Source organism: Geotrypetes seraphini, chromosome 12 (assembly GCF_902459505.1).
Source record: "Geotrypetes seraphini chromosome 12, aGeoSer1.1, whole genome shotgun sequence".
Classification (NCBI taxonomy): domain Eukaryota; kingdom Metazoa; phylum Chordata; class Amphibia; order Gymnophiona; family Dermophiidae; genus Geotrypetes; species Geotrypetes seraphini.
This window is the reverse complement of record NC_047095.1, coordinates 92,151,536-92,164,371: the sequence shown is the minus strand read 5'-3', so window position 1 is coordinate 92,164,371 and position 12,836 is coordinate 92,151,536. Positions and strand designations below refer to the sequence as shown.

At 40.1% G+C, this 12,836-nt stretch overlaps 1 protein-coding gene across 4 annotated transcripts in view; it reads right to left on the bottom strand.

The window, feature by feature from the left end:
- RABGAP1L (RAB GTPase activating protein 1 like) overlaps positions 1–12,836 on the bottom strand; it is a 978,589-nt gene that overhangs the window by 28,410 nt on the left and 937,343 nt on the right. For all 4 annotated transcript variants that reach the window (XM_033916610.1, XM_033916611.1, XM_033916613.1 and 1 more), the window contains one exon: positions 1,742–1,852. In XM_033916610.1, coding sequence (XP_033772501.1) covers positions 1,742–1,852 — 111 coding nt within the window. The remainder of the gene's footprint in view (positions 1–1,741; positions 1,853–12,836) is intronic.

The window sequence follows — 12,836 nt, the reverse complement described above, 5'->3', positions numbered from 1 at the left end:
GGGTGGGCAGCAGTAATTCCCACCCTGCTAATTCATAATGACAACCATGACTTCTAGCCGCCCTGACCTAGCCTGGAGGTTATGGCAGCAATTTTGAACCTGCAACTAGATCTCATGCATATTCATTGGGGAAATCCTGAAAACCCGACTGGATTGCGGCCCTCGAGGAGGGACTTTGAGACCCCTGATCTATACCCTCCCAGCCATTGAAGCCCTCTCCAGCCCATCCTCCCCCAAACTGCCATATACAGACACAGACCGTGCAAGTCTGCCCAGTACTGGCCTTAGTTCAATATTTAATATTATTTTCTGATTCTAGATCCTCTGTGTTCATCCCACGCTTCTTTGAACTCAGTCAACATTTTCCTCTCCATCACCTCTCTCAGGAGCGCATTCCAGGCATCCAGCACCCTCTCCGTAAAGTAGAATCTACCACCCCTCAACCTTAAATTATGTCCTCTGGTTTTACTTTCTCTGGAAAAGATTTTGTTCTACGTTAATACCTTTCAAGTATTTGAACGTCTGAATCATATCTCCCCTGTCCCTCCTTTCCTCTAGGGTATACATATTCAGGGTTTCCAGTCTTCTCAGATTCATCTGTTATATTAGTCAAGTTTAGTTTTTATTCCTAATCAGATTCTGCAACAGTGCACTGGAAACAGACACAAGGTTTTCTTTTACAGACTCTCCTGTTCCCACCAGCCAGTGAAAATGTAATGACCACATTATTGGATTTAACAATAGATTCTTTTTGCTGTTGCAATGAGAGACAGGAAATGCAACATTTATCAAAAGATATAAATTAATGGTTTGGATCCTGCGAGTTTGGAGAATCAATTTCTCTATTGTATTAGAGTAACTGTTCTTAAATCCACTTTTGTCATTCCCAAACTGGTCTGCTTTGTAGAATATGAAAAATAGGCACACCATATCTTTCCATTGAATATTCACTCAAATCAAAGTTAAATAAATATTCTGAGTGCAAAACTGGCCCTACTCCATTTTGTATTAAATCAAAACTGAATTATGCTTTAACTGTCTAATAAAAGAGGACCAGAATTTGCTCCAAGTTATTCATGGCATCTGGTTATGGTATCTTTTGCTCTCTTTCCCCCACATCTTTAAATGAAATTAAAAAAATAATATACCCCCTCTTTTACTAATGTGGGTTTTAGCACTGGCTGTGGCGGTAACTGCTCAGACCCTCACAGAATTCCTATGAGCGTCGGAGCAGTTACCGCCTCTAAAACCAGCGCTACAATATCGCACGCGCTAAACGCTAACGCCTCCATAGAGCCTGCGTTAGTATTTTTCATTTAGCATGTGGTTAGCGCACGCTAATCTTTAGCATGCGCTAAAAATGCTAGCGCACCTTAGTAAAAGGAACCCTATAGGTTAGTAAAAGAGCGGGGTAGAGAATATTAAAATGTTGCATTCCTGCAATGGAATAATATACAGTTCTAATGAAGAGGGAAGATCAACTGCTAAACATTTGCTTTTATTGTTTTTAGCATAGGGACCACAGTATCAATGGCCAGTGCCAGGTAAGTATGCCATCATTCAAGTCTTTGCCCTTTATTACTAGACTGTGAACAGGAAAATAGGTGCTCCAGAGTCAGCTGGTGAATTTCCACAACTATCTGTAAGATTTTTTTTCTCTTAATATCAGCAACTCGCACATTACTTGGGGATAACTTACAAGTCATATTCAGATCTTTGCCTTAAAGCTCAAGCATTTTACCTGATCCAAGTCATTGCGAAGAGCGATTTTGCTTGTGACAAGTTCATGGGCAAGGTCATCATTTTCTTGTTCTAGCCGCATACTGGCTTCCTGTAGCCTTCGATTCTCCCGCTGTGAGGAACAGAAAGAGAGAGATATATAAGAGTTAGTGCTCAGAAACATTTCATAAAAGAGAAAGGAAACAAGAATACAAAATAAAAGCAAGTTGCAGACATTATCCACTTGTGCGCACAAGAAGAGAGTTGCTTGCGGAAACAAGAGTGAATTAAGCTAGCAAGGCAGAAGCTCAATGTATCAAACAGTCTTTAAACCAACACTCTACACAGTTCTAAGGCCAATAACACACATCTGGAAAGGCAATCTGCATAATGAAAAGAAGGACTCTAGTGACAAAATACAGGGTCTAACTAATTGTTCTTACTCTCTCCTACTAAAAAGTAAGCCTCAATAAAGTTCATGAATGGAACAAGCTTGCCTCTTCCTCTGTCTGTACAATTGAATTTCCTGTACTCTGATTCACTCACTGGTATGGTTGGGTTTCAAAAGCAGGACAGTGTTGTTCCAAACACAAGAACAGAACAGAATCAACATGGGCCCCATGGACTGCCTGAGATCTACTAGGACTGAAAAGAAGCTTGCTCTGATATGAGGATCTCAGTTTGGTTTATAAATGGTATTAAAAAAGTGACATTTTCACAACACCTTATTCAAATACATAATCATATACATATAACACAAAGAAATAGCAAATGGATTTCTAAGGCATATCATAGACCACTGAACCTACAAAAGTCAATTCTGTTAAAACCTTTCTGATATTTAGTAGATAGGAAAACACTATGAAGGTAGAATCTTATCTAAATAAGAAACAATGGAATGAAGAATAAATATCAGAACTAAAAACACTGGACAGTTAACCCAGCCCCTGGGGTACAAAGTCTTCCATAAAAATATTATATTCCGAAAATAAACTGAATTAGTAGCACTTAAGAGTATCACTCCATCATAGTACTTTGTAAACCATTTCATTCTATAGCTAGATAAAAGACTTGTGCCATAACTGTCTTCTGTCACCGTGCTAGAGGTTTACGCTTTCTACACATTCTGATTCTCATATGTATAATATCAGGAATTATAAACTGAACTTGGGGCTACGAATTCTCTTAACAGTTGCCATCAATGAAGACAAATTTGACTAGATAAAGTGTTGTTTTTTTTTTTTACAATGCATCTAGACATACACAAATCATAGTTTTGACCGATGATGCAAATATATCAGACACATCCAACCACTTTTACTGGGAAAACAAAAGCCACTGAAAAAGTATACCTTTAAAGCAGTGGCACTAATGAGTTCCCTCAAACTGGATTCTGAAACTAAGCAGCAGACACTAGGAGTACTAAAGGAAAGCAGATGCAATGCATGCAGGTTCAGCACGTACATATATTTCAAAATGAAATTCAGATCCGTATTTTCCCTTCTCTGTGACCCATGGCTAAAGTACACATCCTGTAAAACTTGCCCACTGAGAGGAAGGTTTTCTCCTACGGAGATTGGGCCACTCTATTACCTTTTGGACTCGACTGTCTTCCCCCTCTTTCTGATAGGCAAAGAGGGGGAGGTAGAAGAGATTTCATGTTTAAACAAGGGTACCTCTCCTCCTGCTTGAGGCATAAGGCTTTATTTCACTGACATTTCTCCAGATAGAAGCTGAAATATCAAACATTTGTTTCAATAAAGTGTCAAGAAGAAAGAGGGAGCTTGTTGGAAAGTCAGAAAACACCTAAAAGGTATCTTTACCAATAAGACAGGAAGCATAGAGAAATACAGGAAAGGCGAACTGGTCTTCCTCTAAACATTCTTTGAAATTTGAACATAGGCTTTGATAATACACATTGTTAATTACCACACAATATGCTGCTGTAGCTACAGATATGTCTAATAAGTCCTCCATTTCCCAAATCATGATATGAATTTGGAGTCTTCATTTGAAATATTACCCTTATGTGGCAGATCCTCAGCTGCAGACAGGTCCCGGGCTTGCTGTCAAGTGATTTAAGCTGAAGCAGGAAGCCCAACCTTGGCTAAATATCCGATGCTCCGACTTGCAATAACTTTTCATTATGTAACAGGAAACCCTGTGTACTTGGTTGCAAGGCAGATAATGTCTGTCTTTTCTATTAAAGAAACTAGAACTTAATCTAGGGAACAGTGAGACCTCGTATTTCCTGGTGCCATGCTTATTATGCCCAAAGTATGCCCTTCAGTGTGCCACTTTACCCCTTTTTACATTAGGTTGCACAAACTATACGAAATATTGTCAGACTGAGAAGCTTGTAATGAGAGGGTAAAAGCACTGACCTATACTTTGATACACAGGGAATAAATGCTGCAATAAACCCGAACAACGTAAGTATTGCTACAAAATAATTATCAAATTAGAAGACTGTTTATAAGCTGAAATGTTGCATATTAACTCTCTTGCTGGAAATAACACTAAAGTGGTTATTTTGTAAGCTCTAGTCATGTTTTGGATGTCCTAAAACCAGCATTTGAATGTCCAAAATTAAGGAATGACCAAATGCCAATATTATAATGCCGGGATAGGGCCATACAAAACACACAATGTCCAAATGGCAAGGAGGCATGATATGGGTGTGAACTGGGTTGGACTTGGAAGGAGCTGACACTTGGATGTCCATGTCCCTGCCATTCCCTAGTACAAAAAGGGACTGAATGTCTATGTCCAGAAAGATAGACATTGGTATTTAGACCTAGTTCTGGAAACACCCAGGTCACTGAAAGTTGCACAAAATGCATAGTGCTTTACTGGAGGTATTCAGGGGCTCACTCCTTTAATCCCGCTGTGGTTGTCTGTATCCCCCACCTTAAAAGCCACGCTAGCAGGAAAAATGGGGCTATGCGACAGCTCCAGAAAAGATGGATGTTCGTGGTACTAAAATGGTTGACAAGAACATTTATGATCCGTCACATGGAAGTCTATGTGGCCATTTTTGAACATGTGGACATTCATGTTGCAGTTTATCATAGTTTGGACATTCAAGAGAGTAAAATGTCTGTTCATTCTGGTCACATTCAGGTGCCACCTAAGACGCACTGACTTGGATGTCCCTTTTCTGACTTTTATGTCCTTTTTAAAATGTCATTCTCAATGTCCTGCTCACTTCAGTGGACAATGAATTGATAAAATACTCAATGTTAGGAGTAAGCCAATTAAAATGAGGTATTTTTATTAATGTTGTAGGCCACACCCATGATATTATAATTGAGAGACAAACTCCCTGGCATTGGGGTTTACCATCGTCCATCCAAGTCAAAGGTTCAGGACAATTATCAAAGTCACACAGCATACTGACACGATCAAACCAATGGTCCATCTAACCCAGTATCCTGTCTTCACGGAGGCCAATCCAAGTCACAAGCACCTGGCAAAAACCCAAATAGTAGCAGCATTCTATGCCACTGATTCAGGGCAAGAGACCATGATATTAAAACCCTATAGTTTTGAATATCTAATTATTTTAAAATCATCATAGGAGTGAGATCCAGAGAACCTCTATTGCTAAGATAATCCCTGATGGATCTTGCTTTCCGATTGCCTGGCAGAAACATTCTATTTTTCAGCTGGTTGATAATAGCATTCTCTTCCTGGAAACTTTCACTCAGTGGATGTAGCCAACAATCATTATGGTGGCTGCACAAACGATTCTCAAAAATTAAACTGTAAAGTGCAACCTAATCCTGCTTGGATAAAAGACACTCTACAGTATAAGTGTAAATTGCTGATATGAACAGCTTCCTTTCACTACATATCAAGTGGAAGCAGCCATCAGTTGCTCTCCATTATCTCACACGCAGCACATGGCTTGTCGTAAGGCTACCAGGGGATAATAGATAAAGGCAATGTGAATATTCCTTCTGTTATAGCTTGCTGTCACTAGCCCTCCCTCACTCTTATTACACATTATATACACAGACTTACCAAGCTACTGATTCACTTCTGAGGATGACTTTACGGCCATTCAGATTCAAAGATTCCTTTTCAAATGATTGAAAGTCTGCTATTAATGACAGTAATGCTGTTGAAATTTGTTATAAAGAGTGACTATAAATTGAGCTTATCACCCTTAAAGGTCTGCAATATTCTTTTGCTAAGCTTTAAGCTAATCACTGTACTGCCAGCAGCATCTTTCAAATATATTATTCCTTCTCTATTAATGGTTTCTGTTCAGAAGGTCTGTATCATTATGACAAAGCAAGAGTTGACCTACTTTTGTCCAACCACTGAGATAAATAAAAGCAGAAAATGTAACAACAAAGAACTTAAGGGCCTGAAGGAAATTCAAATTCTGTCCTATGATAGAAAAGAGGATCATAGAAACACAGAAGCATGAGAGCAGTTAAAGGCCAAATGGCCCACCCAGTCTGCCCATCTGCAGCACCCACTATCTTCACCTCTACCTAAGAGCTGCTTGGTCTGCAAACAGAGTTTCCCTATGAAATTCAAGGGAAAGAGAGGGTGACAGGTACTTTTGCATGTGTGGGGTAAAGTATGAAATCACTGCATGTCTTTCAAAGTGCCCATCCCATTTCAATGTACATAAAAGTAGGCATGCTATCATATAATAAGCCTGTGCCTTTTTGCCCACATTTGTGGGGAGCCTAGGTGATTTTCAAACCACATTCTTATGCAAATATATATACATGATCCTTGTTTGAATGTTTATAATTGTTCTATGCCTGTAAAGCTCATCAGTTGAGTTTGACCTATTAATTAGAAACATAGAAAATGACAGCAGAAAAGGGCCATAGCCCATCAAGTCTGCCCACTCTAATGACCCACCCCCCCTGGCTTTACACCCTTAGAGATCCCACATGAATATCCCATTTTCTCTTAAAATCTGACACGCTGTTGGCCTCGATCACCTGCAGAGGGAGTTCGTTCCAGTGATCGACCACTCTTTCGGTAAAGAAATACTTTCTGAAATCACCATGAAATTTACCTCCCCTGATTTTCAGTGGATGCCCTCTGGTAGACAAGGGGCCTATAAGACGGAATATATCATCTTCCACCTCGATACGACCTGTGATATATTTAAACATCTCAATCATGTCTCCTCTCTCTCTTTGTTCCTCAAATGAGTACAGCTGCAATTTATTTAGCCTTTCTTCATACGGGAGATCCTTGAGACCTGAGACCATCCTGGTGGCCATTCTCTGAACAGACTCAATTCTCAGCACATCTTTCCGGTAATGTGGTCTCCAGAATTGAACACAATACTCTAAATGAGGTCTCACCATGGATCTGTACAACGGCATTATGACTTCTTGCCTCCTGCTGACAAAACCTCTACGGATACAACCCATCATTTGCCTTGCCTTGGAGGCAGCCTTTTCCACTTGATTGGCAGTTTTCATGTCATCACTAATGATTACTCCTAAATCGCGTTCCGCCGTGGTTCTAGCTAAGATCTCACCATTTAGTGAGTAAGATCTGCACGGATTTCTTTTACCCAGGTGCATTACTTTACATTTTTTAGTATTGAATCTTAGCTGCCAAGTCGATGACCATTGTTCCAATAGTAGTAGGTCCTGCTTCATACTGTCAGGCAAAGTGCTTTTACCTACTATGTTACACAGTTTTGCATCGTCGGTGAACAATGATATTTTTCCTCTAAGCCCTTGGGTCATATCTCCTATGAATAAGTTGAATAGAATCGCACCCAAGACCGAGCCTTGTGGCACTCCACTGGTCACTTCTGACGTTTTTGATGAGGTACCGTTTACCACCACCCTCTGAAGTCTACCGCTTAGCCAATCCTTAACCCATACAGTTAGTGTTTCCCCTAATCCCAGCGATTTCAGCTTGTTCAATAACCTGCGGTTTGGGACGCTATCAAAAGCTTTGCTGAAGTCCAAATATACTATGTCCAGGGATTCCCCGGCATCCAGTTGACTTGTTACCCAGTCAAAGAAGCCAATCAGATTTGATTGGCAGGACCTGCCCTTGGTAAATCCGTGTTGGTGGGGATCACGTAGATTTTCCTCGTCCAGGATTGTGTCAAGTTTCTGGAATGGGCAGTGGACTTGTTTGTATTGAATGAGAGCCTGGAAAGAAAGGGTGAGAGACACTGGAAGGCGAACTACAGATTTGAAGAGTGATCTTCACTATTTCCTCATGACTTCTGAAGAAAAGCTAAGGAGAGGTCTCCCTCTCTGATATTTGTAGGCTCTTAGCACTGCCTGATACAATGTCCACTACGGGACCAGCTACACAATTGAAAATTGCTTCCAAAGTGCTAATATTCTAATCAGTTCACTAAACCTCCCCCCACCCCCTTTTATCAAGCTGCGCTAGAGGTTTTTAGTGTGGGACGGCAAGGTAAGTGCTCCAATGCTCATAGGAATTCTATGAGCGTTGGAGCATTTACCATGCCAGCTCATGCTAAAAACCTTTAGCACAGCTTGATAAAAGGGACCCTAAGACATGTAACTGTGTCTTTCGGTCTGAATTTCAGAGATGTTGGACTTTGCTAATGGCATAAAGGAAACCTCTCCACTTAGTCACACACAGTACCTTAATACTTGAGTGCCTTGTTGCATCACTATAGGCCTATTAGAACTTTTACATCTTCTCAGCAGGTCCTGTTAAGAGCATCAACTTTCAAAAGCCAGATTAGTGACTGCTAGACGAAAAGCCTTTGGACTTTTTTTGTTTTTACTTCACAAAATGTGTTGTAACTGGAAGTTAGGCTTGAGTCCAGCTTGCTCTCCTTCAGGAAAACTGGCCAGAACTTGGCAGTTTCCTCAAGCATTTCAGGAGGGATTGGACCAGGGTTGTTGGATCATAATGAGAGGAGTTTCTTTTTAATTTTTTTTGAAAGGTGGGTTTTTAATGGTGCTATTTTTATAACTCTATATCCACATAGCACAACCTCAAGAGTATAGGATAACAAGTCCAAGTGTTACTCTTAAGGGAGAAAAGACCTCAGTGTCTAATAGGGAAAATCAAAGCAACCCATATAGACAGGCTAGTTGCAAATATCACTTGCAGCCAGCAGACACATCCTCGGTCAAAAACTCCCAAAAAGTTGAGGACACAATTTCACAGTGAATTTCAACAGTCTTAATTCTAAGTCTCAAAAAGTTTTAAAAAAAACACTTATCTGAAAATTGTTGTCTTCTCAATCAAATTGCAAACACAAGAACTTGATCCTGGAGCTTGGAAGCAGGAGAAAATCACTCCATAGGAGACAAACTCAGAGCATAGCAGCTAACAGGGTTCCCTGTTTCGCTGGTGCGCTTCTTCAGGGATTTGAGCACTGATTCACCCGCTATAGTGAAGAGCGAATAATAAATCATCTTACAAAACATCTACATCCACAGTCTTTTGTTTTTATCGTTGGATTGTTTTTACTGTGGAATATTGGATCTTCTTTGTTTTTGTTGTGATGCCTCCATTCCTTGCCATCTCCATTTTGTGTTATCTTTGTGGATTTCTACGGAGATCTTTTCTTCTCTGATTTGCTGCCCAGGCTCCACCCATGTGTATACCTCCCTTGCAGTTAGATGCTATGGTACTGCCATATAAAATAGTTTCTAGTGCATATTGTGGCCTCTCAAATTAATAGCATCTGTGATACATGCATGTGGGGCGTTGCTCTATGTGTAGGTATCAAAGGTGCCAGTTTATAGACTTGCCCTGATAGCTTTAACTGATCATTTCAACTCCTGCTCTGACATATAATATAAGAGAATCAGTCCCTGACATTATTAGCTTCTACTGTATCTCTTGCCATGACAAGCACTTCAAAAGCACTGATACCGATCGCATGAAACAATGCAACTTATTAATTAATAGAGCATGGGGTGTCCTGGACAGGATGTTCTTTTTCAGCCTATGTTAGTCCAGGATCCATGCAGCTGCATTCTTTAAAAGCAAAACATTTCCAGGTTAATCTCAAGAGGACAAAAGATTCTGTGACTGAGCAAGGATTAATGAGCACATCATCTACAGCAGAACTTAATAAAGCCAGCCTAGGCATTCACTCAGGCTTAATGACTAATCAGAAATGATTTTTCTGGTTGCAATAACTTGTAGTAAACTTCAAGCAAAGTAAACAGCAATATGACACCTGTGAAATAAGAATAATACACTGGGGCAAATTGTTCGCAATACAGACATTATGGGGGCAATTATTTAAGTGAGTGCCTCTGGGTATCCAATTCCATCACAGAATACTAGTGCCACCTGGTGCGGATGGGCAGACTAGATGGGCCATTTGGCATTTATCTGCCATCAAGTTTCTATGTTTCTATATGAAAAAGCATTTAGCCGTTAACCTCCTCATCGGCTCAAAATGTATTTATATCAATCTTATCACTTTAATTATAACTTCCTATTTAAATATTCATTCACTTTGCTTTGGCAATTTTCAAATGTTATAGTTCAGCAAATAGACTTATCCTAAATTGTCGCTCATGATCTTGCCGAGTTGTGCATGGGAAGGAACAAGCTGAAAATCAAATAAACACTGCCCTGATTCAGATAACAGCGAAACATGCATGTCGGTACCAGTGAAGCTTTGGAGCTTGTGGTTTATGCCGTTTTTTGTTGTTTTTTTGTGGAAGATTCCTGAAGAAGCCAGGTCGGCGAAACAGGGATGACCCTGTTGGATCTTCACATCTAGTCTTTGAGTCAGAAGAAAATACGGCTGAAACAAAAGCCACGGGACAGAACTATTGGAGTATGAATGGAGCACGGTGAGCTATCAACAAGAGCTAAGTGACATTTCTTTGGATATTCACTGCTGTATAATTTGTGAAGGAAGATTTTGCTGCAGGGAGCTATTTTTGCCAAATTTGGATTTTTTTTTTTTACATAATTATAATGCATGAAACAAGCCCTTCAAAAAGAACAAAAAAGTTGGGAGTTTTTTTGGTCCATGAAGCCTATCTGAGGTCTTTTTCTCCCAATTTTACTATTGTGGGATTTGGGTTTTGTTTTGAGTGAATTTTTGTGAAGAATGTGTAGAGTGAATTAGTGCTCCTTAGTTGGTAAATAGATTCCTGTTCTATGTATAAGTAAGATTTTTTGAGAAGTGATTTCAATTATCCAAACATTGACTGGTTAAACGTTACATCGGGGGAGTGCTAGGGAGGTAAAATTCCTAGATGTCATAAATGACTGCTTCTTGGAGCAACTGGTCCAGGAACTGACAAGAGGGGGGAGCTATTTTAGATTTGGTCCTTAGTGGAATGCAAGGCATAGTACAGGAGTTGTGTTGGGTTCGCTGGGAAACAGTGATCATAACGTGATCAAATTTGAGCTGATATCAGGAGTGATGTTGCAAAAGGAATCTAATATAGAGGCATTTAATTTTTGAAAGGGCAACTATGATAAAATGAGGAAAATGGTTAAAAAGAAGCTAAAATGATCAGGTGCAAAGGTTAGGACTGTAAACCAGGCGTGGATGTTATTTAAAAATACCATAGTGGAAGCCCAAACCAGATGTATGCCACATACCAGCAAAGGTGGAAAAAAAGGAGACGAGAGCTGGCATGGTTAAATGGTGAGTGAAAGAGGCTATTAGAACAACAACAACAAAAAAAATCCTTTAAAGAATGGAAAAAGGATCCGAATGAAGAAAATAAGAAAAAACACAAGCACTGACAAGTTAGATGTAAAACACTGATAAACAAAGCTAAGAAAGAATATGAAGAGAAACTTGCAAAAACTCATAACAATTTTTTTAGGTACATCAGAAGCAGAAAACCTGTGAGGGAATCCATGGGACCGTTGAATGATCAAGGAGCAAAAGGAGCACTCAGGGAGGATAAGACCATGGCAGAGAGACTGAATTAATTCTTTGCTTCGGTCTTTAAGGAAGAAGATGTAAGAGATCTACCTGAACCGGAAATGGTTTTCAAGGGTAATGATGCGGAGGAACTGAAAGAAATCTCTGTAAATCTGGAAGATGTACTAAGCCAAATCAACAAGTTAAAAAGTGACAAATCACCTGGACCAGATGGTATACATCCCAGGGTACTAAAAGAACTCAAACATGAAATTGCTGAGCTGCTGTTAGTGATACATGTCGCTAAAATCGTCTGTAGTACCTGAAGACTGGAGGGTAGCCAATGGAGATCTAGGAAATTACAGACCGGTAAGTCTGACTTCAGTGCCGGGCAAAATGGTGGAAACAATTATAAAATATAAAATTGTGGGAAGATGTAGGCAAACATGATTTAATGAGACAGAGTCAGCATGGGTTCAGCCGAGGGAGATCTTGCCTCACCAATTTGCTTGACTTCTTTGAAGGTGTGAATAAACATATGGATAAAGATGAGCTGGTTCATATAGTGTATCTAGAGTTTCAGAAAGCTTTTGATAAAGTCCTCATGAGAGGCTCCTGAGAAAATTAAAGATTCATGGGATAGGTGGCAAAGTTCAATTGTGGATTAGAAATTGGTTATTGGATAGAAAACAGAGGGTAGGGTTAAATTGTCATTTTTCTCAATGGAGGAGAGTAAACAGTGGAGTGCTGCAGGGATCTGTACTGGGTCCGGTGCTATTTAACTTATTTATATATGATCTGGAAATTGGAATGACGAGTGAGGTGATTAAATTTGCAGATGACACTAAACTGTTCAAAGTTGTTAAAAACGCATGCGGATTGTGAAAAATTGCAGGCAGACCTTAGGAAATTGGAAGACCGCGTGTCCAATTGGCAGATGAAATATATTGCGGACAAATGCAAAGTGATGCGCATTGGGAAGAATAACCCAAATCACAGTTATCGGATGCTAGGGTTCACCTTGGGGGCTAGAGCCCAAGAAAAGGATCTGGGTGTCATCATAGACAATATGATGAAATTAGAGAATGACACGGGGAAAAAATGTATCACCGTTCCCACCCCGTCCCTACAAGCTCGGTCCATGTCCATGCCCCGTCCGCACGAGCTCGGTTCACGTCCATGCCCCGTCCCCGCAAGCTCAGTCCCCATCCCCGCCCTGCAAACTGTCTGATCCCATCCGCAGAAGCCTCAAATAGTTATGATTTTATAATGAACT